The sequence below is a fragment of the Epinephelus moara genome, chromosome 3 (assembly GCF_006386435.1).
Source record: "Epinephelus moara isolate mb chromosome 3, YSFRI_EMoa_1.0, whole genome shotgun sequence".
Lineage (NCBI taxonomy): Eukaryota > Metazoa > Chordata > Actinopteri > Perciformes > Serranidae > Epinephelus > Epinephelus moara.
The window spans coordinates 25,886,315-25,902,983 of NC_065508.1; the positions used below are offsets into that span (position 1 = coordinate 25,886,315).

The window sequence follows — 16,669 nt, forward strand, 5'->3', positions numbered from 1 at the left end:
GTTATCTTTGACTAATGTTTAAATTTGTTTGATGATCTGAAACATTTAAGTGTGGAAAACATGCAAAAAAGTAAGAAATCAGGAAGGGGGCAAACACTTTTTCACACCACTGTATATATATATATATATATATATATATATATATATATATATATATATTAAAACACATAGATTTTGTTTGTTTGTTCTTTGCAGTTTGTGGGACATTTCTTACCAAGTTGCTCATTTCCTTTTTTCCCATTTTTTTTTGTTGAAAGAAATCCCATCAGTTTCCTCAGGGTTCAACTGTTTAAATACTTGCGAAAGGTGTCTGAAAGCAGAACAAGAAAAATGATGTCGCTCCAGGTTTCAATAGTCAGTATCATACTTGCATTTAGCCACGACATCAAGCTAGTTTGGTGTCTCTGTCATGCAGCTGTCCGTTAGTCACTGACACCACAGCAAGGAACAGCACTTCAAAATTAAAGTGTTGTGCTGGAAATTCACTGTACTTCAAAATAAAGTGTGTTTTTTACAAATCCGACACGTTTGCCAGTCACTTGTGGTCCATTCAGAGTGGACCTACGACCAACTCTTGGACCAGGACCCACCAGTTGGGAACCACTGATCTAGATAATTCATTTAGTTAGATGGTTCAACTTGAGCTTGGGGGCTTCTTGTTCCGGGCAGGGGGGATCTTGCACACTCTTACTCATGTGTGTTTATGTGTACCTTCAGCTTTGTGGTGCCTTAATGTATGTGTGTTTCTGTGCAAAAATATTAAGAGTAACAACGACACACGCACTTCATTGGCCAATTAAAGCTAATTCTGATAAGATTATGAGGGCTTTTGGGAGCATTATAAGAGCCTGGCTTTTTAACAAAAATACAACCACCATGCTTTTCCTTCCTAGATATTTAATTTCTCCCTCTATTATTCTAATACGCCTAAAATCAACATTCCTTTCATCTGCTTCGCACACACATTTAAATACCAGCAGAAATTTCACAATTTAAACTGTGATGTAAACCACTAAACCAGACTGCAGCAGTCCCCATAGCAACAGAGGAGAGGGTGGGCATCACAAAAGGCACGGAGGCACGTAATAATTCAGGCCTCCTGAGTTCACATCCGAGGCTGTGTGCGATATTTCAGCACTTAAAAAAACAAAACAAAACCACACACCACATACTCCACCCTGCTCCATCTCAGAGTCTGAAACCTGAGAGATTTCACTCGGCCCCGATTTCCCATCAGCGCAGACATGGTACGATCCACCCTCATAGGAAGACATTCACCAGTGGCTTCTCCCCTCCCTCCGTCTGGCAGGTACCACTCACTGCCGAGGGGGTGATCCCATCCCTCCACCACACATCTAGTGCTCATTGTGGCAGAATTGCAGTGCACTGGTTTGTACAGAGCAGGGTAGCATCCAGGCTGTTGTCTGTGAGGGGTGGGGTCCGGCTACACTGATACCACCAGACGTAAGCTTACAGAGGGACACAGAGAGGCAAGAAAAGAGAGAGAAAAAAAGAGAGAGAAGAGGGGGGAAGATTGCACCTGAAGAGGACTAGAATACGGGTAAGGAGAAAAGGGGGTGGATGGAGATAGAGGGAAAAAGACAATGGAGAAAGGTCCAGAATGGTTCAAATAGATCCGCTCCTTTGCTGCTCTTTTTCCCCCCCTGTTGACAATCCATGATTCCTTTTCCATCTGTGACACATTTTGTTTTCAGTCATGTGGATATTTATTCATCATTTCATAAACATCTGTGCGGCTGCAGTGCTTATTTCATTCTACATTTGATTGTTCTGTGGTTGTTCCTGCTCGTAGTGGGAGAAGCTGTGGGCCATGGTGAATGAATCTGACCATTTGGCCCTGTTTCTCTGGCATCTATATGTTTTGCTCCCATATCAGATGGCATAATGTAGCAGCTGGGCCAATTCTAGGACACAATATTGACTGGTATTTATACTTCATTATAGAGAGCCTGACTGGTTTCATGCTTGCTTTGAAGCCAGAGCTGCCTAAATCTATATATAAGCAGTAAATACTATAATTGATGAGCACAGCAGTTATAATACATGACCTAATAGTGCCATATTATGTATTTGTCTTAATACTCTTGGCTCATAAATTTGATCAGCCACTTAGAAGCATGTATTAAAAAGCTAAGATAATAAGGACACTTCAAATCTGCAACTTATAAACAATACATTTAGTCAAAGTGAAGATTTTTAGGATCTATGGATCAATTATTCCCAAAGAAGCAGGGCTATAGGGAAATTCAACAGAAACAAAAGAAATGCAACGATTTACAAAATGTATTTCCATCCAATTCCAATCCACGAAGCTTAAATGTTGCTGTGTTTGCGGCCAGGATGAAAGGAGACACCCCAGTGAACAGCACAATGAGCGTCGGCCAAGCCAGGAAGCTGGTGGAGCAGCTGAAGATAGAGGCTAGTTTCTGCAGGATAAAGGTAAGACAAGCTGCATGCCTCCCATTCAGATAGGAATCGTAACAGTGTCATGCACTAAAACACGTTACACTAAAGGGGGGCAGATTAAATTATGTCTATGATCTTAATTTGACTGTCTAAAAAATGATCCTGTTTCCACGTCACAAATCCAGATATTATTTTGTCCAACACTGAAATCGTACGTGTTCTATGTTGCAATAAGTTGAGTACATGTCCACACACACAATTAGTCATATTAATACAACCACATTGGTGTTTAATGATTAATCTGTTGTACAAAAGCCAATGTTTGAATTTGCAGTTGATCCTCCTTTATATTAAAGCCTCAACTCGTAGTTGAAAGGACGGCACTGAAGAATTTTAACATCCACATTGGTTTACGGTTAAGAGAAATCACTGGCGACCCTCCCAGAGGATCCACGATACGATATTATCACGATACTTAAGTCACGATACATTAATGTAATTCTAAATATGTTGCAATATGCTGAGCATTGCAATGAAATATATTGCGATATATTACCTATTTTTCAACTGTAAATTTAAAGGAAAACTTTGTCAACGTCTGTTTTATCTAATAAGATTAAGTTTTCAGTCTGTTCATCTCACTTCAGACATTTTTTTGTGGACTGAAAAAGCAATTGATTTTATTATTCTAGTAGGCTATCTACAGTTTAATTTGGATTTTTAATAATAATAATTTATGTAATGAAAAAACAATACTTGGCACTGTCTGACAATACGATATTGCCGCACAAAAATATCGCGATACTATGCCTTATCCATTTTTTCCCCCACCTCTAGGGTATACTATGCAAGATTTTTCTAAAGAACGATGTATAAAGGCGGCATGGTGGTGAAGTGGTTAGCACTGTGGCCTCACAGCAAGAGGGTGTCTGGTTCGATACCTTCTGTGTGGAGTTTGAATGTCGTGTCAGCATGGGTTTTCTCCAGGTACTCCGGTTTCCCCCAAGAGTGAATCTGGGGGTTGGCAGTCTTTTTCACTTATGCTGGCGTTATTGTTTGCAAATGGCCGACAGTTCCTGCATAGTATACTTTTAAGTCAGTGCTCTCCATTGGAGAGTTTCCAAATGGTATTGGCTTCTGTCGTGTTCCTAAGGGCAACAAAAATACTTGGAAGAGGCACCATGTCTCTTTAAAAAGAACGATCCACCAGTGTAAAAATAAAGCCGGGGACAAACATATACATAACACTAATTATGTTTTGGAGCAGTGGTTCCCAACTTGTGGGTCGCGAGTCCACTCTGAATGGACCGCAGGTGACTCCCCAACATGTCAGGTCTATCTTAACACACTTTATTTTGAAGTACAGTGAATTTCCGGCACAGAGCTTTTATTTTGAAGTGCTGTTTTGTGCTGTAGAGTGAGTGCCTAACAGGTACCTCCTTAACAGAGCTGGACAACGTGGCCAAACCCAAGTATGAGGCTGAATATATTAAACTGTGTGGACCTTGAATTAATTACTGGGGAGAAATCTGGACCCCGTGGCTGAACCAGTTGGGAACCACTGTTTTAGAGAACGCTTTTAGCTGCTATCACTGCTGGCAAAACATAAGATTGGGCGGAGGGTTTTGCACTTACAGAAAAACATAAGAAAAAGTTGTGAAGCTCAGAAGTTTCTTTTGCAGTGAGGAGGAGCTGCTTCTTTCCTTTTATTCCAAGACTTTGCAAGAACTAATACATACAATGTAAATCTAAATATTTATATACCAACTCCCATACTTTCCACTCAGACTCTACTGCTATTGATTCTGTCTTATCTCATTGTCTATTTTTGCGCTCATGCTCTATTACCTCTGTGTTGGCTGCTGTACTGTGATACCTTTGTACCTGAAAACATCCGGTTTTCTTCCAATTAATCAATATTTCATCCACTCATCCTGTGAGTATTATTTATAGTAGCATAACCATGCACATGTATTAGTTCGAATATACTCAAAATTCTCAATTTCATGCAGATTTGATAAACATTTAATTCAGTTTAGGTTTTGATGAGCCAAATTTGAGCTATGCCACTAAAAGACACCAAAATGTTGAGCCTTAAAACCAAGGAATATTATCATGACTACACTGTATACATGACATACATGGACCTCAGACTAAAACAAAGGATGGAATACATGTGCTCAAACATTCTGGGTCCATGCTGGAAAAAGATTAGAGAGTCTAAAGAGCAGACTCTCATACAGTTATGATCTGCATGAGGGTCATACAGACAGAGACAGAGGATCTACACCAAAGCTAAAACTATAAACTAAGCTAAATCTGTATGACCCTGGATAAACTGTTAGTGTTTCAAGTCTCAGTTAAATAAACAGCTTTACCTGCAGCACATCCCATGATATTCTAGATATACTTCAGGATACGGAGACAACAAAGATCAGAGTTTCCAATATGTAAAAGTATCACAAATTTTCCCAGTACAGGACTTTAATTTCTTACAGCTCTAAATCCAGAGGCTGATTAAAGGGACAGTTCACCACAAAATTAAAAATACATATTTTCCTCTTACCTGTAGTGCTATTTATTGTTCTAGATTGTTTTCATGTGAGTTGCTGAGTGTTGGAGATATCTGCCGAAAAGATGTCTGCCTTCTCCTCAATATAATGGAACTACATGGCACTCAGCTTGTGGTGTTTAAAGCGCCAAAAAAAATGCATTTAAAAAAACTCAACAGCAATGTCTCTTTGCAAAAATCAGGACTATAAAGTATTTCTTTCTACTGAACTACGCCTGCTTATCGTATCACTGTGCAGAAGGAAGCGTGCATCTACTCATGGATGAGAGGCTATGGAGGATGTAAACATTAATGACGTCCCCCTCGGCTGAGCTGTAACGTTAGCTTGCTCAGTTGTGCTAGGTGAGCTAGCAGTAGATGCACACTTCCTTCTGCATGCAGATACCATTGGTGGGTGTAGTTTGGTCCAGAGAAAATAGTTCCTATATTAAACTGCTCACTGCAAAGTCTGTGGATTTTTTTGAATAACCCAGGTCATGATTTCTGGAAAGAGAAATTCCTGCTGAGTTTTTAAGTGCATTTTTCTGACACTTTGAGCACCACTAGCCGAGTGCCATCTAGTTCCATTATGTTGGAGAGAAGGCAGACATCTCTATGGCTGATATCTCCAACACTCTGCAACTCACACCAAATGATGACTTTGTATGATGCAGTAACAACTGAAAACAGTGTAATCTAATGTAATCATGTTCTTAAGCTGCCCTAAATCTGGTCATCCTCATTTCCAGGTATCAAAGGCAGCGGCTGACCTGATGGCGTACTGCGACGCACACTCCTGTGACGACCCCCTGATCACCCCCGTGCCCACCTCAGAGAACCCCTTCAGGGAGAAGAAATTCTTCTGCGCTCTGCTTTGAGCCCAATCAGGGATTGTTGTGATTAACAGTACAACTGTACAGTATGTACATGTATGTACAGTGTGTACATGTACTTCTGATCTAAATAAGACATCAATGTACTATAGTAACCTTGCATAAAAGCTGCCGATGTACAGTACACAATCAACTACAAAAACGTCTCGAACTAAATTCTTTAACTGCTAACGTCAATGTTAAGAGGGGAAGAACAAAAATGACTTGAAGCAAAACCCAAACATTCAATCAATAAAGAGTCAGAGATATACCATGTTCAAAAACAAAAGAAATTTAAGAAACAGCTATCACGTGGTTGAAAACACAGACATTTCATGCTCACATATGTTACAGGTAGCTGCCAAAGAGGAAACAGTCTGAGCATCAAGTGTCTTACAAGGCTCCGACAGTCACAGGGACAGACTCGTGGATTCTGCAGCATTTGGCACTTTTAACTGGGAGGCCGAGGCCCCGTCTACACGTATACAGATATTTTTGAACTGATATTTTCCTCTATGTTTTGTCCTCTTGTCTATACACAGACAGAGATTTGGGTTGGGGATTTTTAAGAACGCCTTCCAAGGTGCTGATTTTATCCATGTGGACGTGTAAATCAGAGCATTTGGAAAACCTCATCTCCTAAATTGCTGCCTGCCGCTTTGCTTACATTTTGTTAGCACTGCTTGGTCTAATGACTACTTAACATTTAAACTTAGTACTACTGCACCACTTCACGGATGAACAAAGGCGTCTGCTGCGCCCAGTGTTACTTGCACCACCTAAGTATCCGCAGGTTTAAGTATGCCAGAAATGATGGTTCTGGATCAGGCCCGGTTGAACCAGCAGGCAGTGGGACAATTTTGAGATTTGGTTTGTTGTCGATAAGGACTATAAAAAGAAGAAATACTTTCGCATGTTCAGAGCATCACTCAAATCTTTGATTCCCCTTCGTCAAAAATCTGTTACCGTTTCATGACTGTTCGTCAGCCGTTAATCATGTTAGCCTGTCTGTTAGCATTGCGGGTGACTTGGTTCGGCAGCTGTTTGTCATGTCGACGACTGTTTTCGGGCTGTTGGCAACGTCGGCGATGCTGTTAGTTGACCGTTAGCGATATTTGTTGTTTTTTACCGAAGTTTTCTTGTTTTGCTCCAAGAAGACTGTGTCCAAAGGATTTACTCTACAAACTGAAATCAAAGGGAATCAAAAGTTATATATTCTCCAGTAGGTGACCTCGCGTAGCCACGCCTATCTACACAGTGCTATGTCAGCGCTCGAGAAAGGTCTGGAATCAACGCCTATCTTTCTGCTACTGGGGAAAAAAATGCTCTACTTTGTTTTTGTTTCTTTAAACCAATCACAATCGTGTCGGGCGGCACATTGCCCAGGATGCAGTGATGGTGCTCTTGCAAAATAGTGTTCTGGTTCTGATAGAACATTTGAAATTAAAATGACTCCGCAAAAGAAAACGCCACATTTACAGTCATACGTCAACTTTGTGATTCAACTTATAGTGGTAAAAAAAAGGGCTCTGGAGGAACTCACTGGACCCATTAAAACCACAATTTCTTGGCTGTATGTGGCTCTAGCACAGTCAGTTTCAGAGTTTTAAAATGCGGTAAGTCAACTCTGACCGGACTTTTCACAAAGCAGATAAACGTCGGCCATGAGTCCTGCGAGACAGAGTCAGAGCATTTCCAAGGTGCTTTCACAAGTTATTTCATTCATTGTTGATCACGATAACAATTCACCAAAACGACAAAGCAGGCGCGCCTTTTTGCACGATTCCAACTCTTTATCAAAACTTGCCTTTTTCAGTGGAAAGTGTGGTTGTTTTTTCATGGCAAAGGAGATTTGGAAATGGTAACAAGGAAGGGAGACTGCCGGTTGACATCAGTGGCCTAATGGCAGGTTTTCAGCCACAGTCTAAATCCGGTGAGTCAGACTATGAAAAAGGTGATGTTAGCTTGTACACTTTACTACCTTTGTGACAAGGGGAGACGGGTGAAGACAGCTAAGGCCAGCTAGCATTTGGAGTCGTCATTTTTACGTTCTAGTTTGGACGAAGGTATTTTCTAAAATGGAGGTTGTGTGGACAGATTTTTTTTTTTTAAATATCTGTAAAAGTGTAGACAGGGCCTAAAATCCCACATTAGGTCTTTGGATTGTGGTGGTGCTACAAGTCTCAGATGCTGCTCTGATAGGTCAGGGCTGTCAGTTCTCCCCCATAGAAACTGTCCACACATATTTGAGATCTGGCGACTGAGAAAAAGAAAAACCTATGTTAGGTAATTAAGTACGACATTTCCCATGTGGTGACTACTTGTAGATGGAGGTCAGAACACCCTACTTCAGCTTAGACATGCTTTACATGCGTCTTCATTCAGAGTGTTTTCTCCCATCTAGATATCACACACATTTTGTATTCCTCGTTCACTTAGGTGTTTCCAGTTTTGGCAGTTACTTGTATCTACCAATGACAACAGCTGTTTGAGTGGCGTAGAATCATGTAATCTGTTTATTTCAAGGTTTTATTGAGATTTAAGCTCATTTCTATACTGTTGCTGTAGTGTGGATGTGGAAGTGTGTGTATGCATAGGTGCTAACTGTGAAACTTAAGCAACAATCCTGAGCATCTGATCACTGTCGAATCAAGATTTTATAGTTCAATAGCACACAGACCCAAAAAAAAGAAAAAAAAAACATTAAAAGGGGTTATGAACATTTAATATATATAATCTAAGCCATTAAAGCTAAATCAGCTATTCGATTATTATGACATGAATAATTTTATATTTCTTTGAGGCAAAAAATAAACAGCAGTTACAATGTACTTTTAAAGACAGGTGAACATCGTCATTTTAACCAATCAGGTCTGAGAGGTTCTCCAGAGCAGAACGTCTCCACTCATTCATGTGAATTGAGGACTGATGTGAATGACTTGGGGATTTTAATTACAAGGTGTCACTTTTTCTGTGGTTATTTCTCCATCTACAGTACAGGCAATGGTTTGTTTCTGTTAAATCATACCCACACAAAAATAATAAAATGGCTTTCATCTGGAGTTCCCTCCAACATGGTCCCATCTCGTGAGCTCCGTGGCATCTTCGACATGATAAAACTTTTGGGAGACCCCGCTCTGGACCATTTCAAATATAAACCCATGTATTTTCAGTACCTTGCAAATATCAAATTTGGAGCTTTGGTGAAAAGAGTAACCATGGAATATCAAGTATTGAAATAAAACCTCCTGTTATCAAAGATTTTTTTTCTCATTTGTGATTTTATTTGATAAAAACTGAATAATGAACATGTAAAAAAGAAAGAAAGCATGTGTCCAAATGTGATACTTGCCTTTTATTTCTTTTTTAATAATAAGAGCAATATAAAAACTGAAGAGTTTTCACAGTCAAATGCAAACACATCAGCCAGTGTTTAACAAGAAGCTGCTACAGTTACATCTTCAAACAGCTGGTGGTGCATGGGAGATTAAGTGACACAGCCTGGACATGCACTACTGCAGGTTTTATAGTTCATCCGACTGAATAAAAGGTTCATAACCAGCATGCATTAAGGCATCTCATGTTTAGAAACACAGTCAAAAGATACTATCAAGCTCAGTTGTGAAGACCTGACCAAAATCAGGCTTAGCGATGATACAAAATACAGACTGCACTGTGCAGACTGTGGTATTCCATCTTCATTTAAAGTCAATGGAAACTTGGGCCACATTCATACTAATATGTTTTAATTCAAAACAAAAACAATCTGCGTATACAAGAGCGTTTTGGCACCATTTAAGAATTAATCTCCATCCACAGTACCACACCTTAAAACGCATTTTCATTTGGTTGGTTGCCTTGTTTGAGAAAATACTACAGAGATGGTGAAAAGTTAGACCAGAGATTTTATTGCTAAGACCGACTAGGTGGAAGCAAGTTGTTACAAAGCAAATACGACGACATATCAGGGCGGTACCGGTCCTGAGCATCATCCATTTCTGGACGAAGCCATGGAAATGGAAAAGAGTACCCACACAAGAAAGATCAACTCACAAATAGTATGTAGACCTAGCTACAAGGTTTGACATGACAAGCTGGTACCAATAAGACCCAATTCAAAGGCTTACATGGGTGTCTGTGTCATCGCTTCCAAAATGTTTCTGCCCATCCGGACTGAAAAACAGCACCGGCGTATAGCAGGGTCAGCAGCGTTCTCAAAGGTCTCTGTTTTAGGGGTTCCAAAACACCAGAGTAGTGCGGACGCTAGGTGTTTACGCTGCAATGGTTTTGCGTTTTAAAACTGAAACATACTAGTGTGGATGTAGCCTTAACCCAGTGATTTACCGTAGTTTAAAAGTATAAAAGACAATACAAGCAATAGATTGAATGGGTCTCGCTTCACTTTTGTATGCAGAGCAAGAAACGAGGTCAACTTCTACTGAAGCTTTAAATACATTCTATCATACGAGTACAGCATATCAACTACTTTAGCCTCTTAACTTTTACACGAATGTTATGAACACACAGGGTGCTGATTGGTTTACTGCACACCAACAGGTTGCATCAGTCTCAGCGTAATAATTGTTGTTGCAACTCATTTGCCTCGACACCCAGCACTTCAGGCAGAAACAAAATGCTTTAACTGCTAAATTAGCAGCATTGTCAAGCTTATCTAGTAGACACATTCTTGTACGTTATAGAAAGGTCAGATTTTTTGAAGCAGGGTTGCATGAGGTATTTATCTGTAGTCAGTTTATTACCTATAGTCGATAGTGGTCGGCACGCCCCCAGTTTGGAGAAGCAGGCAGGAGTACCGCAGCAGATGATAAGCAATGCACTGTTGTGGACGGGCAGCAGCAAAACGTTATTTAGCCACCTAAAATTTTCTTACATCAGTTTAAGTTAGGGTTGGGTACCGTTCACAAATGAATGGATACCAAATTGGTTCCAGGACCTGGAATTTGTTTTAAGTACTTTTTGACGGTACTTTTCTTTCTCTGGAACAACAAAAATTTGTATTTTGATCAAGCTGAAGCGATAGTTTGGCCCCCTGGGAAGCCGACGAATCGGCAGTGAAGCTCCATGGCTGGCTTCCCAGCTTCAGTGCGTTTCCACCTCCTTTCTGACGTTGAACCCGGCAGCTTTGCGGTGCGCATATGTCAGCCTCAGAGCTCCATGGCTGGCCTCTGCCTTCTCACCCATATACACTCTCAAGTACCAGCATTTGGCATGGATGGGTTTAGCGTGAATCAGTACTTGGTGGTAATTCGGTCTGTATCCTTAAAAGTATTGAGTTCGGTACCCAACCCTAGTTTAAGCGTACGCTATGTTTAGAATATTTATTCCTTATTCCTTTCTGCAAGGAACTGAAGCTGTTATCTACTCTCTCTTCAAAGCCACCAGACGCCTTTGACAAAAACAGTGATTTTACCTTGCAGAACACAGGAGCTGCTGGTCTACTGCTGCCTCAGTTGGTTAGTTAGTTTGGTCTGGTTACGGTGTGACTTTGGTGTTTTCAAAAGGTTACTTCAGATTCACCAAAGTCACGTGTTGGGTGAGGTAAACGTACTGTTTTTGTCAAAGGAGTCTGGGTTATTTGAAGAGAGCATGGATGGATATAACAGCTTCAGTTCCCAGTCCTTGTTTTCCCAAACTGGTGGCGTGCCATCTACCATCTACTGTAGGCAATACACTGACTATGGGTAAGCCCCTCATACAAACCCACTTCAAAAAATCCAAATCGTCCCTTTAAAGGCTGCAGCCTGCTCATCAGCAATAGACACGTTTTTGACAGTGTTTGAGTTTGTTGAATCAGAGTCTTTATTTATATACTTTTCCATCTTCAGGTTCAAACAAGCTCTGAGCAGACCAGATGTCGGCATCTGGCCATGTTGCTTCTTCATTGGCAAGATCAAAAGGTTAAAAGGTTTTGTGACAGAAAAAAAAACAATCAACTTCTCACCTAAGACCAGCGTCACATTAGTTTTGAGGTTTTGTTATCGTTTGTCTCATAAATCAGTCATATCCTCTGAAAGACACTTCAAACAGACAATCCACCTCTTCAAGAAATCTTTTAAATGTTGTTGGTGGACTGACAGTACATGATATCAAACTGTGATACAATGCACTATTTAAAAATAATACAGCTTACATCAACGTTCCTTTCCAGTGGCTTAAAAACCAGGCAAACAGGGAGAGAAGCCCAAGAGTTTCAGTTGAATTACAATACATAGAAAGAAAAATGACACCAAAATGTATCTGAAGGTAAAATCTTTAAACATAGAACAAATTAGCCATGTTTAACTTAAAAATGCAAATTCCCAGTACATGACCAACAATGGATGAACCATACATTTAAAATTCAACCTTTGACAGAAAGTACATGCAGTATTCTAATGACCTTGGACAAATTTAATAATATGGGCATGAGCAGTTTTTTCCCCAAAACTGAAAACAAGACTGGCAGAGTTTCAGTCTAAAGAGCCTCTATAGTCTGTTCTTACAGCACAACATTTATAAAGTCCACGAGGCGGAAAATGTGCATGCTGGCTCTGTGATGAAACTTACTGGTAGACTGGTATTACTGTTATTAGATGCACCTGTGCTTTTACTACTACTACAAGTTAAATGTCCGCCATAAAAGGGGCTACTGACATATGTGACTATCCGCCCTAATTTAATGTCAATTTAAAGAAAGTAGGGGGGTGTAAGTCTAGACCTACTTGACACAGACCATGAGAGGGGCATGTGTGAAATCTATTTGGGGGTCAAAGAATTTCAGAAATACACCAACAGCTTTAAGGATACTTTAAAAATAAATGGACTTCAATAACCTCATTAGTGTGTACAGTGTCAGTTCATATATATGGTGCAGCTGAGTTGAATCGAGATCACTGAAGAGGTCATGTACAGTTTGGGCTTCAGAAGTAGAAAACAACGACTGAATGCTTTATAAGAAGGCGTCACACCATTCTTTAAGACAGCCATAGCAGTCACCTTGTTGTTTGGCATTTGCCCCGCAAGTGTCCTTCAGCCAGTCCCGGAAAAGCTCCTCGTCTTTCTTTAGCACTAGAAACTGCCCGAGGACGACGTACGCCTGTGGAGAAAAGAGACGAACACATGACGGGAAATCTAATCAAGACAGGAATGTAAGTGTTTAAAGATTCCCCACATTAACGGCCCTGTTGTCAAGTAGAAGATGTTGATCACAACTTGGAAAACATCACAATTAGGTATTTCTTTACAGCTCTACCGTGACGATTGCATGAATGGATGATTTGGAAAAGGGATGGCTTGACAACTTAAGGCCCTGATCACACAGATCAGATAGATAGAGCGTTAAGCAGCTGGAGGCGGCTTTTTGGCTCACAGTTTTTGCATTAATGCGTGCCTCGCGTTTCTGCGCTCTAGCAGTGTTTCCCCTACCATTCAATCATCATAACCATTAATACCATCAACTGAGAGCGGAAAAGTACCCCATGTTATCTTCCCTTTTTTCCCATTGTCCAATTGGATGATTTGAGAGGGGAGGCCTTCTGTGGTGGTCACGACAACAACTTCGCAGTTGGTGAACAATGGAGGAGGTACTGGTGGTAGCAATTGCTGGGTACCCAGAGCTATACAACTTTACAAACTGCAGTTACCACCATCTTGATAGAAAACAGCAGGTCTGGAGGTATATATGTGCAGTACCTAAACCAGCCATCATTGAGGCAAAGCTCCTGGACCAACCGGTGGTACTTCCCGGGATCCACCCCCTTTTTAGAGTCTCATGTACCCACACAGATCTCTGTTTCCCTGTACCCAACAAACTATTTGCGGACAGCCTCTCACCCTCAACCAGAGCTACAGTAAGTACCCTCTGCCTCAACATTTTAGGAACTAGATACTAATTACTGTGAAAAAAGGGGTAGCTTGGTTACACAGGATGGTTAGGGTAAGGGGGTGAAGGGTGATTGCCTGGCAACAGAATGTACGTGCTAGTTGGCCAATGGCTGTAGTCTTTGCAGTTTCTTCAGGAGCAACTTTTTAGTCAAGACACAGGTGACGATAAGTGACGCAACAGTCAGCCTTCATTACCAACAGGTTTTTGATTTAGGTTTGGTGTGTCTGGGCCTTTACAGTACAATAGTCCTAAGCAAAGATCAAAATACCTAAATGATACCCAGATAGATTTGTGGTAGCCTACTGGACAACAGGAAAAAGAATCAACTAAAAAGAATAGGTATCCTTTTTTTACCGCACATGATAGAAGTTAGTGTAAGCTTCATTGTTTGTTGTGTTAACTGTAAGATGAAGCCATTTTGACTCGTGACTGCAGTTTCTGTGAGTAATTACAGGCTATTCATCATTAAGAAATGTTGAATAGCCAGGGCCGTTGGTAGCATAGTGGATCGTGCCAGCGCCCCATGTACAGAGGCTTTAAGAAATGTTGAAGAGTTTGTTAATCAAGTTATGCTTGATTCGATTTCAACCTTACTGCAGGTATGCTAACCTGGTTAACACAAAAGTTGTAGCAATGACCTCAAAAACCATTAACAGCTGCTTTTTAACAATAAACTTTCTGTCAATTTAACATTATATGACTTGGAATTTTTATGCTATTTATATAGAGAAGGTCCATCAGGACTATACTAAAATTGAATGTTTAACACAGCTGTATTCTTAATTTTCATTAACTATTTTTTTAATCGTTTTCATCGTTTTATTGATTTCAAGACACAAACACAATTACTGTATTGCAGTGAGGATAAACACCCTCTATGGACAGTGCTTTTAATGAAACCAAATGTGTTTATATTGTATTAAAATGCAAATAAATCAAATCTCCATTACCTTGTCAAAACCTTTCTCCTCCAGCCTTTTGCCAAGGACCTCTCCGATGCCTGCGAGGGCCATCACAGCCTTCTCACCCATGGGCTCGGCCACAAAATCTTTATGTTTTTGGGATGTCGACGACATGGCTGCTTTGTAGGTGGTCAGAGATCAGCAACTACTGAACTGTAACTCAAAGACAACAATATAAATTTAGATGCAGTGAAATTAATGCTACAGAGAGAATGCAATGCTATTACTTCAAATTTCCAAATGTTTAAATCACTGTGTTACCCTCTTCATTATTTATGTCCACCTGCGGGGAACTATAGGGAACTGACAACAGGTTTAAACATCCGTCTTTCAGTTGAAGTCATTTCACTGACATCACTTAAACAGCACAGCAGCTGAAGTATGCAGTAACTGTGTTTAATATTTGGTTTCAAATAAGTCTACAACCAACAGACAGCAGCACTCACTTGATATCTTCCCTGGTAAAAGTCTGCCAGGTCTGTTCTGTTCTGAAGCCAGTTTCACTTTACTACAGATGCCTTGTCTGTTAGTTTAGGAGCACTGCCCAGATTTATTACGATAAAACTGGGCACTGGTCCAAAACTAACAGACGATAAAACTGGGCAATAAGTCCTGGTGCTCACCCAGTGCGCGTTCTGGATTTGAATGCATTCAAATGAAAATATGTGAAGGGGCGGGATCAAGCTCAAACAGGGTGTTAAGTTTCTCTTTCAGGCTAAATGAAACCATGAAAAATATATCACTGACTATCACTTGGCTGCAATGCATGCTGCTACGTTACAGGATTCCCTCTTCCCATAGGCCATCACTCTGATGAACACGTACATCTGTCAATATCTCTGTTACACCAAAATATCCACTGCTCCCACAATATTATCAAAGCTTTTAATGCACCAGTTTTTAAAGTATGTACATACAATCTGTCACTGTCAATACAAATCCTACATGCTGTGAGCTATATACAATATAGAGGACTTTTTCATGGTATGCTAACCGTCTCAGAAAATATTCCAGTTTCACAGTAACACGGTTTTACAGAATTTATACTATTATCAATCAAAATGACCCTTAAATGAATGAAAATGAAAGGGTTATTGTTGGTTAAACAAACATTTTATTACTGTAACCGAAAACTGAAACCATTTCATGAATGGAAGCATGAGTAAAAAGTCCTCGCCTTTGAAAATAACTAAATTAAGGGTGAGATTCTCTGTCCAGTTATATCATAGATAAGCAAATGTACATGGTATGATAACCATCAACTTTTAAATTAAGGTATACCGCTATATCCCTAATGTATATATACTCAAATCATTGTCACTTCATGTGCTCTTCCTACCTTTTATATTTGCCTTCTTACTTATTTTCATATTTCTTATCTTTTTATATTTCTTACATATCTTTTGATATTTTCTTCATATGTTTTATATTTATTGTATATATTTGTATTGTTTACATGGGCTATACCGGGACCTGAGAATCGAAATTTCGGTCCACTGCATGTAAATGTGATGTGAATGACAATATAAGATCCTTGAATCCTATATTCGTTTGTGCATTTATTTTTTTGCACTATATGTATGGTTTACAACTTATACAACACTTCACTCGTATAGGCTATAGCCATTTTTTATTGCATGGTGTCTACAGGTATCAGACAATTAAATTTAATGCTTTTCAAGACACCTTTTAACCAAATTTAGGACAGATTTTTGGACAAATCATGTTTTGCAGGTAAGCACTGAAGGTAAGTAGTATGGATGTGGTCTTGTGCAGAGGTAGGTGTTATGTAGGAATATGGTTATTAGATTGAGTTAAGTGAATCTACATCGACATTTATTAAGGCTTTATTGAATTTAAGACATTTTAAAGGACCTGTAGACACCCTGTATTGACATTGATGATATAGATATATATATATATATATATATATATATATATATATATATTTTTATTTTTATTTGTATATATG

At 39.8% G+C, this 16,669-nt stretch overlaps 2 protein-coding genes across 4 annotated transcripts in view; one reads left to right on the forward strand and one right to left on the reverse strand.

Annotated features, from left to right (window-relative positions):
- Positions 1-12,092, forward strand: part of gng3 (guanine nucleotide binding protein (G protein), gamma 3) — a 14,426-nt gene extending 2,334 nt beyond the window's left edge. Inside the window, exons 1-3 of one of the 2 annotated variants that reach the window (XM_050034673.1) lie at positions 1,350-1,561; positions 2,361-2,460; positions 5,728-12,092. In XM_050034673.1, the coding sequence (XP_049890630.1) occupies positions 2,362-2,460; positions 5,728-5,856 (228 nt within the window). In that variant the 5' untranslated portion in view covers positions 1,350-1,561; position 2,361 and the 3' untranslated portion in view covers positions 5,857-12,092. Of the gene's footprint in view, positions 1-1,349; positions 1,562-2,360; positions 2,461-5,727 lie in introns of those variants that run through there. The other variant, XM_050034665.1, reaches the window with a different exon arrangement.
- The window catches only part of banf1 (BAF nuclear assembly factor 1), a 7,294-nt gene continuing 2,271 nt past the window's right edge, over positions 11,647-16,669 (reverse strand). The window contains exons 2-3 of one of the 2 annotated variants that reach the window (XM_050034645.1): positions 14,686-14,850; positions 11,647-12,946 (exon numbers count right to left, since the gene is read on the reverse strand). In XM_050034645.1, the coding sequence (XP_049890602.1) occupies positions 12,800-12,946; positions 14,686-14,811 (273 nt within the window). In that variant the 5' untranslated portion in view covers positions 14,812-14,850 and the 3' untranslated portion in view covers positions 11,647-12,799. Of the gene's footprint in view, positions 12,947-14,685; positions 14,857-16,669 lie in introns of both variants that reach the window. The other variant, XM_050034653.1, reaches the window with a different exon arrangement.